The sequence below is a fragment of the Merops nubicus genome, unplaced genomic scaffold (genome assembly GCF_000691845.1).
Source record: "Merops nubicus isolate BGI_N331 unplaced genomic scaffold, ASM69184v1 scaffold23309, whole genome shotgun sequence".
In the NCBI taxonomy this organism is placed as follows: Eukaryota; Metazoa; Chordata; class Aves; order Coraciiformes; family Meropidae; genus Merops; species Merops nubicus.
This window is the reverse complement of record NW_008631978.1, coordinates 10,199-29,982: the sequence shown is the minus strand read 5'-3', so window position 1 is coordinate 29,982 and position 19,784 is coordinate 10,199. Positions and strand designations below refer to the sequence as shown.

At 41.8% G+C, this 19,784-nt stretch overlaps 1 protein-coding gene across 1 annotated transcript; it reads left to right on the top strand.

Annotated features, from left to right (window-relative positions):
• Window positions 1–523: 523 nt before the first annotated feature.
• Window positions 524–5,761, top strand: LOC103780133 (A disintegrin and metalloproteinase with thrombospondin motifs 5-like; the record flags this gene model as incomplete). The annotated part of the gene is made up of 3 exons (XM_008947783.1): window positions 524–699; window positions 1,549–1,724; window positions 5,188–5,761. Coding segments are annotated over 3 exons (926 nt in total), but the record flags the coding sequence as incomplete, so codon positions are not given.
• Between the last annotated feature and the right edge of the window lie 14,023 nt (window positions 5,762–19,784).

Genomic DNA, 19,784 nt, shown 5'->3' with positions numbered 1-19,784 from the left:
TGCCACCCCCCTGCGCCGGGGCACCGGCCGCCCCCTGCCCGGGGAGCGGGTCTTGGGCCGCTGCCGCGAACGGGAACGGCGAGGGTCCACTGTAGCTGCTCCAAAGTGCACTTACTGGGGAAGACCTTCACCGGTAATACCGTACCATAACTCTTCCCCGTCCCCACCCTGACGCCGTACAGAAAGGACACTTGAATGAGAAGAAATTTCAGTCCTGGAAAATGAACTGCAATGCAGACTTTAGCCCTTTAATGCTTATTAAGTCATAGGAAGGTTTCCAAGCTGAAACAGTTGAAGGATTCGAAGGCCAGTTCTAAGTGAAGAGGTGAAGTAGTGTAACTTTAAAGTAATGTAAAAAAGAAATTGGAAAGGCGTCCCTGCCCATGGCAGGGAGGCTGGATTAGATGATCTCTAGGTTCCCTTCCAACCTAAGCAATTCTGTGATTCTATGAATAGTAGACGGGCTTAATGATATTTGCAGCATGGTCTGAAATAGTCACTAATGATGTGAATAATTCTACAGCTAAATCTTTTCGACAAGAGCAGTGTGAAGCAAGGAATGGCTATCAGTCTGATGCAAAGGGTGTCAAGACGTTTGTTGAATGGGTCCCCAAGTACGCCGGAGTGCTTCCTGGAGACGTTTGCAAGCTCACCTGCCGAGCCAAAGGAACTGGCTACTACGTTGTGTTTTCTCAGAAGGTAATGGCATCTCCAATCATCACCTCATTCTTCAGTTAAGAAACATCCTGTATTTTCAAAATCCTTCCCTACAACAAGGGAAAAGAGGTTAATCGTATAATTTAATGATGTAACTGTGTGATAAGATTTGGTGATTTGATCCATTGGTTATGCAATGGGGCCAGAAATGGCCTCTAAAAATGAGATAATTTTTTCCACATCTCAGTATGTGGATTCATGAAAAATATGGGCTTCTTATTGTGCTCTTCACTGGTTTGTTTTCAGCAGTGGATAAAGGGGTTTCTACTTGGAGAGTCTTCTGTCATACTAGGGTTTTCTGGAGGAGAAAGAGTGCTATGAGTAAAAGAATGTATTTTAACCTGTATTATGTTAAGGGAGTCCAGAGTAACTCTTATGGAGCCAATTAATATATAGCTATATAGCTATAAAGCTAGCCCATTAGTATAGATGTAACTGGCGGTCAGTTTGTCAGATGCAAGTGGAACTGAAATATTTCCCATGTTTATATTCTGCGTCTAAATATTATGAAGGTAATATTTAGATGTAGACAGATAGCTCAGATGCAAGGCTATCTAAGAGTATTGTTATTGTTATTGTTATTAATAAGCTGTGAGATCAGCATTAAAGCCCAGGTCATTTTAGCGTCTTACAGTGAAGTTACCCGTCATTGCTTTCAACCCTTTGCTAAATTTCGTCTGGTTTTGTGCTGGGAGTGTTAGAGAAACTCAGTCTGGCCTGTCAGGGTAGGAGCTCTGCTCCGAGCAGGTGACACGAGCAAGTGACTGTGTTTTGCCAGTAGGGCCACAAAAGCAAGCCCTGTAGTTTAACTCCGGGTCCCTCGGTCGGCAGGTGGCTGACGGCACCGAGTGCCGCCCGTACAGCAATTCGGTGTGCGTGCGGGGCCGGTGCGTCCGCACGGGCTGCGACGGCATCATCGGCTCGAAGCTCCAGTACGACAAGTGCGGCGTGTGCGGAGGAGACAACTCCAGCTGCACGAAGGTCATGGGAACCTACACCAAGAGGAGGTACTCAGCTTCTCTCTTTGTTGTGCAAATAGTAACTCTGCTATGCGCTGGCTTTCTTTCTGTCTCTAAATGCCATTTACTTTCCTATGCAGAAATGCAAAACGTACTTTGCCTGTGCTTTGTTGCACTTTCCAGATGTTTACAGCTGGTCTCTTAACATTACCCCAGAACTGGCAAGTAACCCAATGAAAAAAAACACGGGACCCGGTTAATTTCTGATACAGGGTGCTAGTGGTAGAGTTGAGCACCCCATTAATAGGAAGACTGCCTTGAATAACACACAGCATCTCGTCCTCCTTGCTAATCTTGCTGTGTCAGATGGCTTGTGGTTTCTAGAAGAAAGAGGGAAGGGAAGAGTGAATCAGAAAGTAGTTTGGGTCAGAATAATCTGGGTATCTCTGAAACTCTGCATTTCCCAGGGGTTGCTGTGTTAGCAAGTTACACACTGAGAACATTTCCTTTCATCTCATCTAACTTTGAGTGACAGTGAGGACATCTCACCTGATTTAGTGACACGGTTTCCTTGCACAGTCAGTAGAGAGAAGCAGAGAGCATTAGAGCACATCTGTAAAAGTCTTCCTTAGTGGCTGAGAGGGTTTATACCCTAGAAATACCTTTTCACACTGCTAAGTGTATATGGAGCTTAGGTAATTAGATGAGATATCAGAAGTAAACACAGGCTTAAGCATGGTTTTTGCCATGTCCCTTCTTGTCCACTGGCACAATATTGATCTCCAGGTGGATTTTTTTTTAAGTCAAAACATTTATAGCAGTATAGATATTTTTCTGTCAGAGGTCAGCTTTTAACTATAATAAAACTTACTACAAGCAAAATAAAGGATCTGCCCTCATGGTTTTCCCTGACCACGTTTGAGGGCAGCAGTAAGCTTTATACTGAGATACCGATGTCAATTACATCTGCTTTCTGTCTGAATTCTTGTTTCCCTCCCTCTTTAAGTCTTAAGGCTCACAGAAAAATGAGGATTTTTGATTATCATTTCTGTAGATTTCCAAGGTCTCAAAGGACTGTAGTGATCTACTCTTAGAAACTTTCAGTTTACAATTTCTACTCTGTATCTGTGACTAAATTAGTGTTACGTTTTTAAAAATGTACATAAACTTGATTTTATGCCTTCCACATTCTTACATAGCATATTGAAAGCTACCAGAAGTTGAAATCTGACTCCTGAAATGACCTTTTATTTCTATACATTTCAACGTACTGACTAATAGCAGTGAAAAATGCCTTTGAGAGTGAATTTATTCTAAAAATAAATGTAACTAATCTTCTCCCTGGTAAACCAGTGATTACACACCTACGGATGCCAAAATATCTCTGCCAAAAGGAAAGACTTTCCAGCCAAATTAGTAATTATATAAACCAAATATTTTCCCATTTGTGAATACTGAAATGTTTGGGAAGTCTAAATGAAGAAGACAGTGTGAGAAATACTTCATGTGATGCAGTAACAATCCTCGTGCTGGAATCCAGACTCCGGCAAAAATGTTAAAGGGACTCCATGAATTTCAGTGGGGCCAGATTTGTAGCCCAGATATGCTTGGAATTGGAGAGATTCTATTATAATTATTCCTATGGAGTTACCATCTTACTCCTCAAATCATGCCTTTAACTGAAATGAGACTGATCAGAGAGTAAAATATTAATTCATCCTCAGTGCATTTAAAAAGTTGTCCCATTTAGAAGGTAATAGTCAACCTGTAAGTAAGAGGTATATTCTAACTTGATTTTGATTGAATTTTGGAGTGACAAGGATTTATTTTTTTACTTGGGATAGTTCTCTTAGGTGAGTAATCAACTTTAAAATAAACCCCTCATTAAAATGGTGAAATCTTAATTACCTGTAAACTGTTTTTACACATGAAAAGGCAATGACTGTAGTAAAATTAGCTTTTGTCCCCTGAAAAATAGCAGCTTCTGCATTGCTGTCCATTATAAACCAAATTGTGGCAATCTGTACATTAAATGTACAGGGAAACTATTCAATATACAAAGAGAAACTGGTATTTCCCATTGCAGACAAATCCAATAACAAAATTTGTTTGTACTTTTTTCTTTTGAAACAGTCAAAAATAGTCTTCTGCAAAACTTGTGTCCTAAGAACTTTTTTAAAGAGGTTGTAAAGCCAAATTGTCAAAAGTTGGAAAAGAGGAGAATTAAAGCTGCATGTGCTTTGTGCAGATGGGGTGTTACAGTTCTTCGTGCAGATGACTTGAATTCTCCAGCATTGCTTTTAATTTTTGAACAAATGGTTTTGTAACTTTAATAACATGTTTTAACGCCGTTATTTTGACAACTGTTATATACAAATCTTTGTGCAGCGCTGTAGAGTTGTCTCCCCCACCCTGTTTGTTGCACTTGTATGGAAGTGCTAAATCAATACAGTTTTGGTTGTTGTCTCATAACTGCTGGAAGTAGCTAGGGAATAGCACAAGCATTTAATCTGTAGTTTGTGCAGTCTCAACTTGTGCAGACAGAAATTCTCAAAATTAGTTGTCTGTTCTTTAAACAGTGCCAAAGGAGACCCTTTCACTTTTGTATACTTTTAGTTTATCTTCTCATTCTTTTTTTCCTGTAAGTCTCAGCACTACATTTTTCAGATATGAGATACTTGCAAAATGGTTTTGTCACAGGTTTAGAAATGAAGATACATGTCTTCAAAGCCCAGCTGGTGGCTTATACCTATGTATAGTCTTTACATTTTTTTCTGTGTATCAGTAAACTTAAAATAAATAACATACTTGACATAGTGCTAAGGTACAGAACACTGGCAGGTCTCGAATGCATGTCACTTCCGGTAGAAGAGTTAAATACCTTTTCTAAATTTGAATTAAGATACTTCATCAGTAGCAACTCTGTGATGGTACAGATGAGATATTTGCGTGCACCTCATGTTAGACACTTGACAATTCATCTTTGGGTTTATGTATTTCGAAATAAACAATTTTTTTCGCAGTGACCAGGATTATTCTTGAATGTTCCCAAGGTACCTCTACCCAGCTGCTGCTCTGCTCATGCTTTCCTTGATCATCATTATAGCAGAACCAGCAAGAAACAGCTGTAGCCAACGCATATCTCATTATCTTTTCCTTGGCAGGCAAGGCGTGCATCGTATTTCCTATCTCCCACCCTTTGCTGAAACATATAAGCTATCTGTTACTTTTCATTCCTCTTGCCTCTGACTCACGTAGAGTTGCTGCTAAAGCTAAAGATTAAGCAACTTGAAATAAGCGCAGTAGAAATTTCTTCAAGAGCATGAAGAACAGTGCAGTAGACAATGGAGATTATTCTTAGATGAGACTCAACCCAGGTGGATTCAGGGCCTGAACTCAAACGAAACGTGTCACGCCACGTGCCACGCTTCATTGGGTGTCGCGGTACGACTCGAGGCTCATTTCACGCTACCTACTGAATACTCTTCCTTTTTTTTTTAATTCAATTCAGCAAGGGCTACACAGATGTCGTGAAAATCCCGGAGGGGGCAACTCACATCAAAGTTCGGCAGTTCAAGACTAAGGACCAGAGCAGGTTCACTGCCTACCTGGCCCTGAAGAAGAAAAACGGTGAGTACCTTGTCAATGGAAAATACATGATCTCCACTTCTGAAACCATCATTGACATCAACGGAACCGTCATGAACTACAGCGGCTGGAGCCACAAAGACGACTTCCTGCACGCCATGGGGCACTCTGCCACAAAAGAGGTCCTCATCGTGCAGATCCTCGCGACCGATCCCGCGCAGCCGGTGGACGTGCGCTACAGTTTCTTCGTGCCGAAGAAGCACGGGCAAATGGCAAACTCTGTTCCCAGCAGCGGCGGCGGCGGCAGCAAAGTAACTCCAGAGCTCACGCAGCCCCGCTGGGTCACGGGGCCGTGGCTCTCTTGCTCTCGAACGTGTGACACGGGATGGCACACCAGGACTGTCCAGTGCAAAGACGGGCATGGAAAGTTGGCTAAGGGATGTCTTCTCTCTCAGAGACCGTCGGCATTTAAACAGTGCTTGTTGAAAAAGTGTTAACCTGTGGTTGTGATCTTCTTTAAAAGAGGTTTAATTAAGCCATTGTTGACATACTGGTATTAGGTCTGCCCAGACAGAGAGAAGCGAAGGCTTCGATGTACTTACCTGCAGCCTCAAATTATGGGCAGAATCTGCCTATTTGGACCAAATGAAGATGTGCACTGCTTTAAATAATAGTAGGGTGATCTTAATGTGTCAGAAAAGTGAGCATCAAAGCTGTTACAAGCCCTCTGTGTCTGCAAAAATATAAAATAAAATAATGTAAAAGAAGAAAAACTAGTGAATGGAGGATCCTGGGGTATTTGAAGGTTACAGAATCATCTCCCCTTTTTCACCTACCTCTAATACAGTATGTCCTTAGAAAATGTCACATGCACCCATGATACCACAGTAGCTTATTGTATACTGTTTTGTAAATATTTTTCATTTGGTATATCACCTTATATCACTCCGTTCTATTAAAAAATCAAAAGACAAACTACATAGGCAAAGTGATTGACCAAAGTATATCTGCAGCCCTTGTGGACTTGGTCCACTCTTTGGAAAGGGCCACAGATGTTTTACTGGAAAATGAAAAGCTTGCTGCTGGTTTTAACAAGTAATACCTTTTGGTTTTGACAAAAGGAAATATTTTCATGCTAGGAATTTCCTGACAGCAGATCATTGTTCTATGGCAAATACTGTGTTTCCACCAAGAAATTCTCAGGAGCACTGCAGCAGCTCGCAGACCAGGGGTCCCCACACGTGCACTATCAGCAGCTCCTCACCACGTGTATGTCGGACACACACCGAAGGAGGATTTGGCTGCTAGGAGGAATTTGTGTACACTTTTCTCATAAACCTTCCACTAGTTCCAGCTGTGTCACAGCTTGGGGTCCTTGTTGTCGATGAACATTAGCTGCTAGCTTCTTTCCGTAAAACAAAGGCATACTGTATTTTGTAGAAACTAGTTAGAGAACCAAAAATTACAAGTAAGATAATCAAGTGTCTTCTAACTCAGATATTCTGAGGCTGAGTTCAGCTGCTTTCTCTGGTATTTTCTCCATGGCTTCCACTTTGAATCTAACAACGTGTAATGTACTTACATCTTCTGAAGAGACTACAAAGGTCAAAAAAACACAGCAAGCAGTTAATACTTTATCAGTGTTTTGTCCATCATGTCTAACTCTGGTATTCATCTTACCAGCATAACTTTGTAACTATTCGTCTTTTTCGGTTGTTTTGTGTGTGTCTTGGGGTTTTTTTAAAGCTATAGAAGGCATTCATGTTTTGTATATCTACCACATTTGGGCGGAAGAAAGGTCACTGGGAAGTCAAACCACATCAGGATGTGGAGGACTTGCCCAATATCAATAAGACTGTTTCCACAGTACAGGCAGTAGCTGGTAATGGTTTTCGTTGGCAGCAACTTCCGAATCCGATTACTGCCTGGTGCACGTTCTGTGGCTGAGGATGGGCATTCACCTTATGCAGGGAAGAACAGGTGGAGGCCTGACAGCAAGCCTGTTAAAGTTGCTTCCTTTTATATCAGCAGGCTTTGAATTAAGCCCTAGGATGACAGGTACTGAAAGAATTGGTTATCATATCCTGATGAAAATAGACTCCCATCTGTCTTTTATTGCTTTGTTCATCCACAGAGGAGAGTATGAGACTGCAGGAGGATTTTCAGGCAAGCCTCTCAGCTGTTAAGTCAGTGGTACTCGAGTGCCGAAATGCCGCCGGCTCTTCTGAAAATCCCAGTCAGGAAGTCAGTAGAGAAAACTTGTTGGCATGTGTAGCAAGAAGGGCAGGTCTCACTCCAGGCTGACACAAACATGTTTTTGGAACTGTGGCGTGTTTGTGTGAACTCTTAGAAAGCACGTGATGATTTCAAGACAGCATAGAATTGCTACATCTGCAAGTGAGAAACCTGGAGAAGTATCTATTTTTGTTCCCTCTTCTAAATAAACAGTAACGTCTGTCAAAACAAACAGTAATCTCTGTCAAAATTAATTACCAGCAAATGTTGCTAGTCATCTTCTGCTTTTCAAAACGGTGTGGCCTTCCTTTTAGGAGTAGTCCTACACAAAACTGTGGACCTTAAGTAAAATTCCCCACTTAGTCTCTGATCCCACCCTAAGAACTGAGATCAGGGCTCTGCATATTTGCAGAGTTCTGGAAAGATTCTCTACCTATGTTAATGTAAGATCACTTTGAAGTGTCTTACTTTCCTTTCAAATAATCTGATTTTTATACTTATTTATGTATTACACATGTTCTAGAACCTCTCAAGAAAGTTCATAGCAAATAGAAAATGTCATGAGAGGAAAAATCAGGAGACAACGTGTCTCAGCATAGGCCTAACTTTTGTCTCGGCACACAGCTGCTGTATTAAGTGGCATTTGTTTTTCCTGTGTTTTGCAGTAACAGAGACAGAATGTGCAAATATTTGTGTTTGCATCATAGTAATAATTTATTACATATTCAGCAGGATGAATAAAGCTTTTGGGTGCTGTTAAGGCTCCAGAAGTATAATACCATACACGGGTATAAATTTAAAACTTCCTTAGATCAAGTATATGTTTTTCATAGAAAGAGTTTATTTATGAGAAATAAGTACAAGAACAAACCACTATAGTGATTTTTCCCTTTTCGCTAGTGTAGTATTGAAGCAAATTAACATGTGAAAAAAGCAGTTGCCTTTATATGGTGAGAGGGCAAAGAGGACAGACTGAGGAGGCAACCCTGGAAGCATGAGATACACTAGGTCAGCCTGCTCTAGTTAACACCTGGGTTTTAGCTGTTCTTTGTATTCGCACTCCCATTCCAAACTTTGCTGTCAGCCAGAGCTCTTTCTGAATGAAAGGTTGGTGCAAGGTATCTGACTGTGTTGTTGCAACTTCTGTTCTCATCTCAATTCCTTGTCTCTCACACTGCTGCATCATCGTTTCCATTATTACCAAGTGTTGCCAAATAGGATCCAGAAAATGCATCTAGGGGATAGAAACCTGGACTATTTCTCTTTGCATAGAAATCCTTACTCCTCGCTGTTAAATTCACTGCTGACATTTTGGGACACATCTCCATTGCCCTGGGGTGGAGTTGGACCCCTAAGCATCAGTGGTTTTTAGAACACCTGCTTCTCTCACTAGGAAAAAAGCCTAGCATCTTTGGTTTGACTGTATACAAGAAATGAAATTTAGCTGCCCTCCTGTGGAAACAGTTTTATCACAAGGGGGAGAGGGAATAATCTTGTGGATTAATCAATATTGTAAAAAGAAAAAAAAAAAGCAACACAGCACTGAAAAAATAAAATAATTTATTGTTTTTACAACTGGTATGTGAACGGATGTAATGAATTTATTTATTCTTATTTAACGAAAATACCAATTGTGCAAATTCTATATTTAAAATGTTTTGCTGTCGTCTCTATCTCTCTCTCTTTCTCGCTCTCTTTTAATTTATGCTTCAAATTTATGTTGAAAGTACACCTTGTGAGTTTACATAATGTATGGCACTGGTTAATTTTTGTATGTTTTTATTTAGAAAGCTTTCTGCATGAAACAGGAGTATATGTGTATACATGTGTGCACACTGTATAGATGTATATTCTTTTCCTGTTTACCATCTTTTTCTTTGAGAAGCTGTAGAATTTTAATTTTGTGACACCTCATGCTCAAACTCCTTGTTACACTTCACTTCTAAAATCTCTCACCTAGCAAGTCATAAAGGTCTGTGGACCAAAAAAAGCCCCATACCAGCTCCTCAAGAAGTCAGACAACAGCGTGCAGTTCCTGCTGCGTGCCTCGGTGGTGCCCCACCGACGCTGGTAGGGGCCTCGCCCCTGGCTTGGAGCAAGTTCAGCCTCCTAGCAAGTGGGAGTCCTCTGGATGTGAATGAAGTTTCTCTGAGTTGTCATGGTGGCCAGAGAGTCTTCTCTCATGCAGCTTCTTATGTTAAGTGAAAACACTGCAGAGAAACTCTTGGGTGCCTCTTAAAAAATATAACTGAAACCATGTATGATTTGGTTTATGAAGACGGAACAATCAAAAAAAGCTACTGTTTCAGTCTTTCCACCATTTATGGATAGATATATATATATACACGTGTGTGTGTGTGTGTGTGTGTACATGGCTGTAAAAGGCCCAGTTTGGAAGGCTTCACAAGGTTTTACTTCTTTGTACTCTAGCTCTTTGCACCACATCAGGCAAAGTTAGACACAAAAAAGCCTACAAAAGCATGTGTTCCCAGTGGTTCCTTGAAAATCATAGTGTCTGCTTCCACTTTTCATCCAGTCTAACTACTGCTGAACTCTAGGGAACTTGCAGTGGGCCCAGTATAAGGAAAACAAAAATGCAGTATAGACAAGCCTACAGCTTTTCTACAGTCCATTTATTCACGAACACAAGTGAGTTCTGCAGCCGCTTCACTGTAAGGGCAAGTAATGCATTTAAACTGCTGAAAGTTACCTGGCTTACCAGTGCCCACCTTCACAGAAGTGAAGTTCCAGCTCAGCCTTTCTGCCTGGTGGCTGCTGCGGTGCAGGCCCTCACACAGGCCCAGAGCCTGCCACAAGGCTTTAGGTGAAATTGTGCTGGCCAGCGGGTGATAACTTCCTCAGTGGAGACTTACTCCAGAATGCCAGGGAATTGCCATAACCCTTGACTTTTATGATCTTTGGGACAGGCTAGAAACAGGATTTGCAATGAAGGAGGATTAATAATTGTGAGGTTTCAGTAATATGTTCAGGTGAGTGTTTCTCCTCGTGCTAACGGATGCCATGCTGTTCTTTCACACTGAGGAAAGTGGAGCCTATGGCAAGAGCCAAAATCAGATTCTTTTGAGCATGGGCTGCAATTTTCAGAAAAGAAGTTGCAGGTTTGGAGGGATTTATTCCTCTTAAAAATTTAATTAACATTTGTGTAGAGTAGCCAGAGTGCATCATTGCATTCATACTTGTTCTTGGTAACGTTTTCAAGAGGGCTTTTTACTGTGGGTGCACGGATCTATATACACTGGTACAGTAAAGCTAGTTCAACAGTCTTGTTTCAGAAGACACTGCAAATGCACGTATTTCTGGTTTGTCATCTGTACCAGTAATGACTCTTAAGAGAAATTGTTCAGGTCCTCTGCTGGCACCACAAAATGTAGCTTTGAGGTTTAGAAGATTTAATCACAAGTGCAAGTTTACAGTGACAGTGTGCAAAACTTGAGGCACCCCAAACGTCGTCTTAGTCTACCAGGTGCGCGGCTGAAGAGCTTCTCCCCAGACCCACGGTACCGAACACCCCAGTCCTGCCCCACTGCTCTGCACGCCGCACAGCCGCGAGCTGAAAACAAGACTCGTGATGTCATTGGCCCTTAAAGTTGTCTGCAGAGGCTCACGGTCACGGTAACGACACTGAAACTATTTCCATGTCCATCAGCCTTGCAGCGTCCGTGTAGAAACACACACGTGGGCACATGTAGAACTTAACTGTGGCTACATGAACATGGATGTTTTCTCTGTGTGTGCACGTGTATATGTAAGCACACATGTACACACCTGTGAGTGGGAGTCTCCCACTCGTAGAGCAAAACAGCTACACTGGTTTTAGTTATACCTATGTACATTCAAAGTAACTTCATTACATCACTTGGCTTTGTGGGAGCTGCTTCAGACTTAGCACCACTTTAAGTGACAGCAGAATTTGTCTTTTAATTTATAGGAACTGGTTTACACAATTTATCATATGAACTGTGAGATTTTCAGATGCTTTGCCATACAAAACATTGACAATCAAGCATATATGTATTCTTAAAAATCCCATCAGATACAGGAAATAATATACTGAATTCAGTAAGTCAGAGACAGCATAAAACTCCTGTATACCAATAAATCCATTTAATATCTATTGCCAGGTCATCGGCCCAACATCAGGTAAGACAAAACAAGAGAGGTATAGTAGGGAAGACTAAGGGGAAAGCAGAGCGTTTGGTTTTGCTTAGTTATTATTTCATGTGTCTCTTTATACACCCTATTGGTGTCAGTGTACTCTGGAAAGTGTCACTCTGTGCATTACAGATAACCTGGCTGAAGTGCCAGTGCCCTTTGAAAAGCCAAGACTTGTCACAAAACCTTTTTTTCATCCTAGTACGTGTCTCTTTGAAGAGAGTTAACATTTTTAGAGCACTACAATGTCAGCCAGTTTACATCATAAATAATGTTATGCAAAGTATAAATTCATTTGAACTGAATTGTACAAGGTCTACACTGTACTATGACACATTGAAGGCCAATATTTTGTTTTGTGAATTATTACATATGTATAATTTACCAGTTGTAATCTTAAAACACCTGAGTCTGTGATTTTGGTAAAAGTAATAAATATAAGCTGTATCCTAGGTCCAAAAGACTTGTTCTCTATGATATTTTGTGGGCTGCTGTTTGCCATTTGTGCCCCACTAGAGACAGACAAGCAAAAAGAGAGTGAGCTGGTCCCTACATGAAGGCGTGAATGTTCTTCCTACACGGGAGCACTGCACTTTAGCTGGGGTGGGGTGGAGTTCTGTCACGGCGTCGTTACGACTCACGGAACGCCAAGAGGGAAGAGCAGGAGGCAGCATTCAGAGCCCTCCCAGAGCCTGGGACAAAATTGCTGTTTGCTGCAGCTCAGAAAGGTGGCACAAACCGGTGATCTCCGGAGGCCCCCGAGGCCCCCCTCAAACCCACGCGATCCGTCCAAAAGCAACGTCCTGCACGGTTAGCACATCAGATATTCAGGAGGAGGTACCTGATGAGCCACATAAGCCAACTGAAGGGCGGCAAAGCCCTGCCAGGCAGGCAAGGGCCACGGGGGCACAGCCCCTGTGCCCAAGGCAGGCAACGAGGGGACTCGGCCTGGGGACAGACTTGTACGCACGTTCCAGCTGAAGTGTGGCTCTTAGGATGTGTTATTACCAAGATTTACGTTTCTAATAGAACTATATTACTATGCATTATAATTCAATTTTCATGCTGATTTCTCGCTTACCCTTTCTCATTCCACAACACTAAGTTGGAGTTTTCTTGTTCCCAAAACCGATACTTTCTTTCCAAAATCACAAATAAGCACACCCTGTTGAAATCTTGGCCCATGTGCATGTCTAATCTATTTGCTTACTGGCATTTTTACAGACTTTGGGGTTTGCCTTTTATTAATGTGGAGTTTTTTCTTGATTTGGTTTTACAAATTGTCAATTAAACAGATCCTTATTCACAAAAACTATTTATGTAAGCCTAAGAGTAGCTTTTCTTCCTAGTGCTTTCAAACAATGACAATGAAGCTTCACAGCACTGCCAGTACCTTTAGAGAGACCCAAGGTCTTCATAAAACATTGTTTAATAATCTGTTGCTTTACATATAAATCTGCTTGAAGCACATTACAAAAAAAAAAACTTTTCTGCAATGCTTGGTACAGTACATGTCTCTCTATATAAAGAATATTAAGTATTAGTACTACTACTACTACATAGTGTATATAGAGAAGTTTCAGAAAATCTTGCTTATACATTGACACGAGATGGTTCTAAGACTGGTTGCTGGACATTGGAAAGAATACAGTGGTCAACATCAGTGCAGGGTGCAGTGAAACACCTCTGCTGGAAGGGCAGTTTTACCACCCGCCTGGCCTATGGGAGTCATCTGCTACACTCTTCAGTAAAAACTGACAAAGGGCTTTTCACTCCTCCCTGCACCTTTCCTCAGCCAGGCTGCTGGGGCAGAGTGAAGCTTCCACCAGCTCCTTGTCTCCCCCTGCCCACCTGCAGGTAGCAATAGCAGACCTGGAAACTATGCCACAATTTTGTCCTCTAGTTTCAGATATTTTTTGTCTATTCAAGAACTCCACAAGTGTTACCACCTCAGAGATACATCAGTACCTCCTCTCTACTTCTGCCTGCATTGCAGGCTGCGATGTCACCAGGTGATTATGGCTGGTCCCATCTTCCCAAAATTCCATTTTTATGTCCCATTTTAGAGTTTTCAGTAGCTCAGAGAAAGCCATTACTGGGAGTGGAAGCCCATTCACATACAAATCAAACAGAGCAGAGACAGCAATATAGACTTTCTCAAATGTCCAACGCTGTCATAATCCCATTACTGTGCAGGGACTGTTCTGTATCAGGAAGATGAACTCATTCTCTCTTAATGTATTTTCCATCTCTTCATAACATGACATTTCACCTCTTCAGAAACTATATGTAATTACATGTGAGGATGGAGACTTCTATTCCCAAGAATCTGAACTTGTAGACCCAAATCTCATTTTTAGGTGGGGATGCAAGATGGATTTGATCCACTTTCAGTCCTCTAGCCAAACTGATCCTTTTAAAGAAAACATATGTTTTGGAAACTTCAAAATATATCCAATAATTAAACTAGAAAATGTTCAAGTCTTTCCACAGTGTTTACACCATTACCCCACTCCCCTTATCCTGTGCTCTGCAAACTCTAAAGTAATAAATTCATCATACTTAGACCACTCAGCATTCTAAGCTGACCCAAGGATAAGGTTGAAGAGTAAGTGTGTGGGAAAAATAACTTAACAAAGGAAAAATTGCTATTTTCTGTGCTTAGGGGACCAAGGCAGCAATCCCTTTGCTTTCCCTTGTCTTTTCTGGGAAAAGTGTGTCTCACTGAAAGCGCACAGACATTTGTCTCCAGCAGCTGCACAAGAAAGCTTTGTTCTAGCAAATGTGCAACCAAAGGATGAGCTTATTAAAAAGGCCATTGCTACCACAGACTCACGGCTCCAAGTGTTGCTAAACAGTTGCAGTAAGACAGGACAGTCAGAAGAAATGCTGGAGAGTGCATGTACGTTCAGATATGGGAGAGATAGGGATGCACCTCAGAAGGTGTAAGGGTGGAGAAGGATTGTGCTCTGTAATATCTATTGGCTCATAGTACACAACCTAGCAAAGAAGTAGTGAGCCAACTGATGTTGGCTCACCTGATGTCAACTTTAAAGGCAGGGCACCTGGTGGTGATTTCCTAATTTGCTATCACTCAAGGTTGGCCAGACTTTGAGAGAAAACCAAACAGAAGTTCTCCCTTGCCTGGTTGTGGGCACCATCCCTCTGTCAACCCTGATTCAAGGCTTGGGGTTTAGACCCCAAGACCAGCACTGCAGCCTGGCAGTGCCACCCGAGAGCTTTGCTGGCACCCACTCCTGCACTCTCCAGAGGGGTGAAGCCAGCTGAACTTTCAGGTCCCGCATATACGTGTTCCCAAGAACACACCTATCTCTAGCTCACCTGCACACCTTGCACAGGTGTGCATCAGCAATTAATTCTTTTTATGGAGCTGACTCTGCCAGTCACCTTTCTCCCCCTTACACATTTGCGATGCTATTTTGAGATGGCTCCGTCATAATGGACTTTACATTTTTTTTTTCTCTGGAGGCACCAAGGCATTCCTTTCAAGCTTGAAGTTGATGGGAGCTGGGCGTTCTCACACCCATTGATCTTTTTGCTTGTCTGCTGTACTGATGGAAGGCTGTACGCACTGGTGAGGTTTGCAGCTGTAGACTCTGCCCTAGCCATGCCAGTAACCCCAGCAGGGCTGTACGTACGGGTTTGTGCACATAAACTGCATGTCCTTGAAAGAAAAAAAAGTGCAAATTGCCCTCGAACGGCCATCCAGCAGAGGCCCGTTGGAAACCAGCCCCACACAGCCATAAAGCTGTGAAGGTACCACAGGGAAACATCTGCGGGGTGAGCAGGGAGGCACTGGCGCAGCGAGCGTCGCCACGATCCCACGGCACCCGAGAGCATCAGGTAACTCACATCTTGAAATGGTTGAAAGCTGGCAGCAGGCCACCGAGGCAATTGCTGAGATGGCAGCTGCCCAACAGGTTGGCAAACAAGCTTAGTTACCTAGTAAAGGTGGTCTGTAACTAAAGCGTAACAAAAATTATAATGGAAACTTTCAGAGCACTTTAAAGTGGTCGATTTAAGACAGGGCCCTGCCCACTGGAAGTGGTCCTTAGCCGAACGCCTTGCTGTACTAGGGTTGGGTTTGTCCAGAAAAAACAGTGTTAGATGCACTCTGTGTGGGCTGGGAGGAATGTTTTCACACTGATATTTATGTGGCATGCTAAGATCTGACAGCCATCCAAAGGGGTTTCGGCCAATATTTCATTTTAAATATATGCTGCAGACGAGCAAATAGAAGCAGATGAAGTGGCATCGCTTCTGAGGGGTGAGCCGAATGGCAGAGCGGCTGCAGATAGTGGAGACAGACTCCATATGGTAAACCAGGGAGATATGGGTTCTTTCGACAGGAATTTGAGCTATGAAAGGATTTAAGGGGAAATTACCAACCAGTCTGGCGCTCAAGTGCCAAAATACACAGTCAGACTCTTGGCCATACAGGCGCTCTGTAATGCTCTTCAGCTTCCCTTCAAAGGCAGAAGGGAAGTTCAAGGACTTCACTGTGTGAACCACAGCCTCTTCATGGTTTCAGGAAATCACCAGCAAAATGTTAGCCCTTCACCAGGTTAAAATGAAACGATGAACTGAAAAGTTATATAAGAAGAACTCATCCTTCAGAGGAGGGGAGAAAGAACCAAAGGATGTTTTGTTCCCCGCTCCATCAGAATAATTATTATTTCAGGATGAGTTCATGATGTATTTTTGGCTTTTTTTTTTTTCCCCCAGAATAGTTTCTGAAGGCAAGGCAGAGCCAGAGCCAGAACCTAAGACAAGCTGTGAGGTTCCTGTGGAACAATTCTGCCTCCAGAAGGTCCCTGCCTGCCCCAGCCTGCTGAAGGCCCTTTCAGTACGCTGCCAGTCTCAGGCTCCTCTTTCCTAAAGCCTGCACCTTCTACCCCAGGAGCCTTTTCCTTTGGCCACATTCATAACTTTTATTTAAATCATCACCTGGTTTGTTTACAGAGCTAGTCAGGTTTCTAGAAATATGTAAAAGAGGATGTTAAAGGCATAGAAATCAAGGGGGGAGAAAAAAAAAGACATCAGCAAAAAGGTCAGAAGACATAGTTAATTCTCATTTACAGCTACAAAGAAGAAAGGGGGGGAAAGCTCCAAGAAGGAGCAGTATCTATGAACAGTATCTCTTATATCTTAAATCTGGATCTAAGCCATAACCAGGCAGCATCCAAAAACTTTGGAAAACAGAGTTAACTCTCATAGAAATCCATATATTGGGGTAAACTTTAAAATATAAAGCAGAACAGCTAGAATAAGAGAATGGAGTAGCAACAGAGGGAAAAAATGCTTTACTTTTCAGTTTGATATAGCGAGGGACAAGAACTAACTAAGAAGGGAGCTCAGACAGTTTAGGATCATTTCATACAAGATTAAACTTAACAGACAAATGGCAGGAACAAAAAGTTTTGATTCTATAAGGATAAATATGGATTTCCATTAGAAGTAGTAGCTGACGACTTCATAGCCAAATTATTTATGAGAATGTGGATATTGGTACTAAAGAAACTGAAGATTACAGCTCAGATGGGTGTATCACTTACTCAAGGGACACTGGAAGAGGTTGCCCAGGGAAGTTGTGGATGCCTCAGATCCTTGTTCAAGGCCAAGTTTGAGCAACCTGGTATAGTGAGAGGTGTCCCTGCCCATAGCAGCGGTGTTGGAACTAGGTGATCTTTAAGGTCTTTTCCTACCTAAACGATTTCAATGATTTATGATTTTAGGCCTTTTGAAAGCTTGAAATAAAAGTCTTAGTTGTTTTATTTAATTACATAGGCCAGGAGGTTCCTAGTCTTGCATGGAAGCAATTGTAGCTGTAACATACGATACAACTCACAAAGGGGTGGGACTGAATCAGTCATTCCTAATGTACTTTGTAACATAGCACTCGCTTTTAAAGCAAAGGGTTAGTAGGTAGACTAGAAAGTTTCTTCAACACATGTGCTCAGGCCAGTATAACATGCCATAGGAAGCGTACCTCACAGACAAGGGATTTAGACTTCAGCTGGATTAACAAATACCCCAAGGGCTGTGGGTGCCGTCACACAAGAGAAAGCTGCTGGCTGAATGAGACAGGAACCAGGGAGTAATTCTCCTCTCCGTGCGACCAGAGTAAGGTTCCCAGCTGCAGGTGCACCATGACCATGGGTTGCAAAGGCTCCTTGGGAGACAGTGTTTAAGCAGAGGTGTGAGTCCAACTCACCTGACTGGTTCAGTAGCAGTCCTGTGAGTAAATAAATAGCTTGGTCATCTGGGACGTGTCACAAGCACCGCAGGAAGGCAGCCAGAGGACCACAAAAACTGTGTGGGTATCCGTATGGCAATAGACAGAGGTTATTTTAGCACTGCGTAATGTTTTCTGATTCCAACAGCACACAAAAAAAGTGCCAAAGCAATTTGCCAGTGACAATAATGTGTGGTGTAATTTTGAGGATGAAAAATCTTCAGCTGAGTTTGACCCAGTGTAAACCATCCCTGGGTCTGCTCCAGTAATATTCAGTGTGAACCAGCTGTATCTGGGCTTTTTATCTGAGTAATACCTGTCACTTGAACATAGATAAATATCAAATTGTGTCTACGCTCAGGGCAGTCCTTAGTGCTGACTTAACATGTAACGCAGGTTTCTAAATCATTTCAGTGAATTTGTAAATCCCACTCTTAAAGTTTTTGAAAAACATATATTATTGTTATTATTATTTCAGTCTGCTATTCAACACCACAGTGTGATTCTAGCCAAGCCCCGAAATCCCACGCACGGCAGATTATGTTCGGTTCTCTGGCTGTCTACATATTTTCCTCCCCTATGTACCTTAGAAGCCAATCCCTGAATATAGCCCCAAAAGCACATCCTTAGGACACACCCAAGAGACCACCCTCAGTATCCCATCACCCATCATATTGAACTGATTGATTCTACCAAGACTGTTAATAAACGCATGGTTTCAAAAATGTCTCTTAAAGTCTTTTTTTTTTTTTTTTTTTTTTTTAATGGTATAGTAGTTATGGCAACTGCTTCCTGCCACCTCTGCTGCCAAAAGCCACAATCCATCCATGAAAAAGCCCTCCTCAATCCAAACACATATTTCAGTGGACAGCAGAATTCCCTGGCTGGAGCACACTCTTCCCTTTCCTTTTGGCAAATTGGAAGCCAAACAAAATCTATAACAAATGTGAGCTGAGAGTGAGGAATTAAGTGAACTTCTTACAAATGACTTTGTATTTTTACACGTACATACAAAAAGAAAGAAAAAAAAAAAAAAACCTCTCATGGAGAGGTGGGAGAAAAAGCCAGCTACCCCTAGGGCTGTCCAGAACAAAATTGTTTACCTTTCTTAGAATGCACGTTTGGGATTCAAACTCTCTTAAAAGTCTTGACATAATAGTAATTAAAAAAATTGATGAGTTATTTCCCCTTCACTCTTAATTTTATTCTACCATAGAGGTCAGTGGCAGGATTTCTTAAGTCTAGCGTGTTTCCTGCATGCTGATCAAAGTTTGCTTTATGGTTTTGAATTTATTAATTTGAAAATAAAATGTGACTATTCTTTGCTAGTACCAAAACTCTGCTTCTGTGAGCAGGCCTTTCTGGTCTTGACACAAAATCATTCCTGTTTGACAACATGGTCAGGCATTTAGAAATGCTTTACAATTATTTTTATGGGCCGCATTTATAAATATTATTTTCGCTCTCTAGGCATAATTCCAATGCACAGTTGTGTGGAGCTTGCTTGCATTTCCCTTGTGCTGTTGGCTGTGACCTTTTACCCACTCAGAAAATAATTAGTACATTCTCCAGCCGATAGTTGGATGATTTCATGCTCTCTTATTATGAGAAAACATTGTAACAGACCACTTGAGCAAATAGTTTAATGTGTTGTTCTTTCAAGCCCCTGAATAGCAAATGAATACAGATGTACAAGAATGTAAAAAAAAAAAAAAAATTAATCAAGAATCGTGATAGCAATGAGATGAAGAGCCACTTATGAAGCAATAATTCCCTTACAGACTGAAATTGGAAGTTTTATTAAAATACAACAAAACCATCATGCTAGAAGTCACTTTGAGATTTTTGGCTGCGTA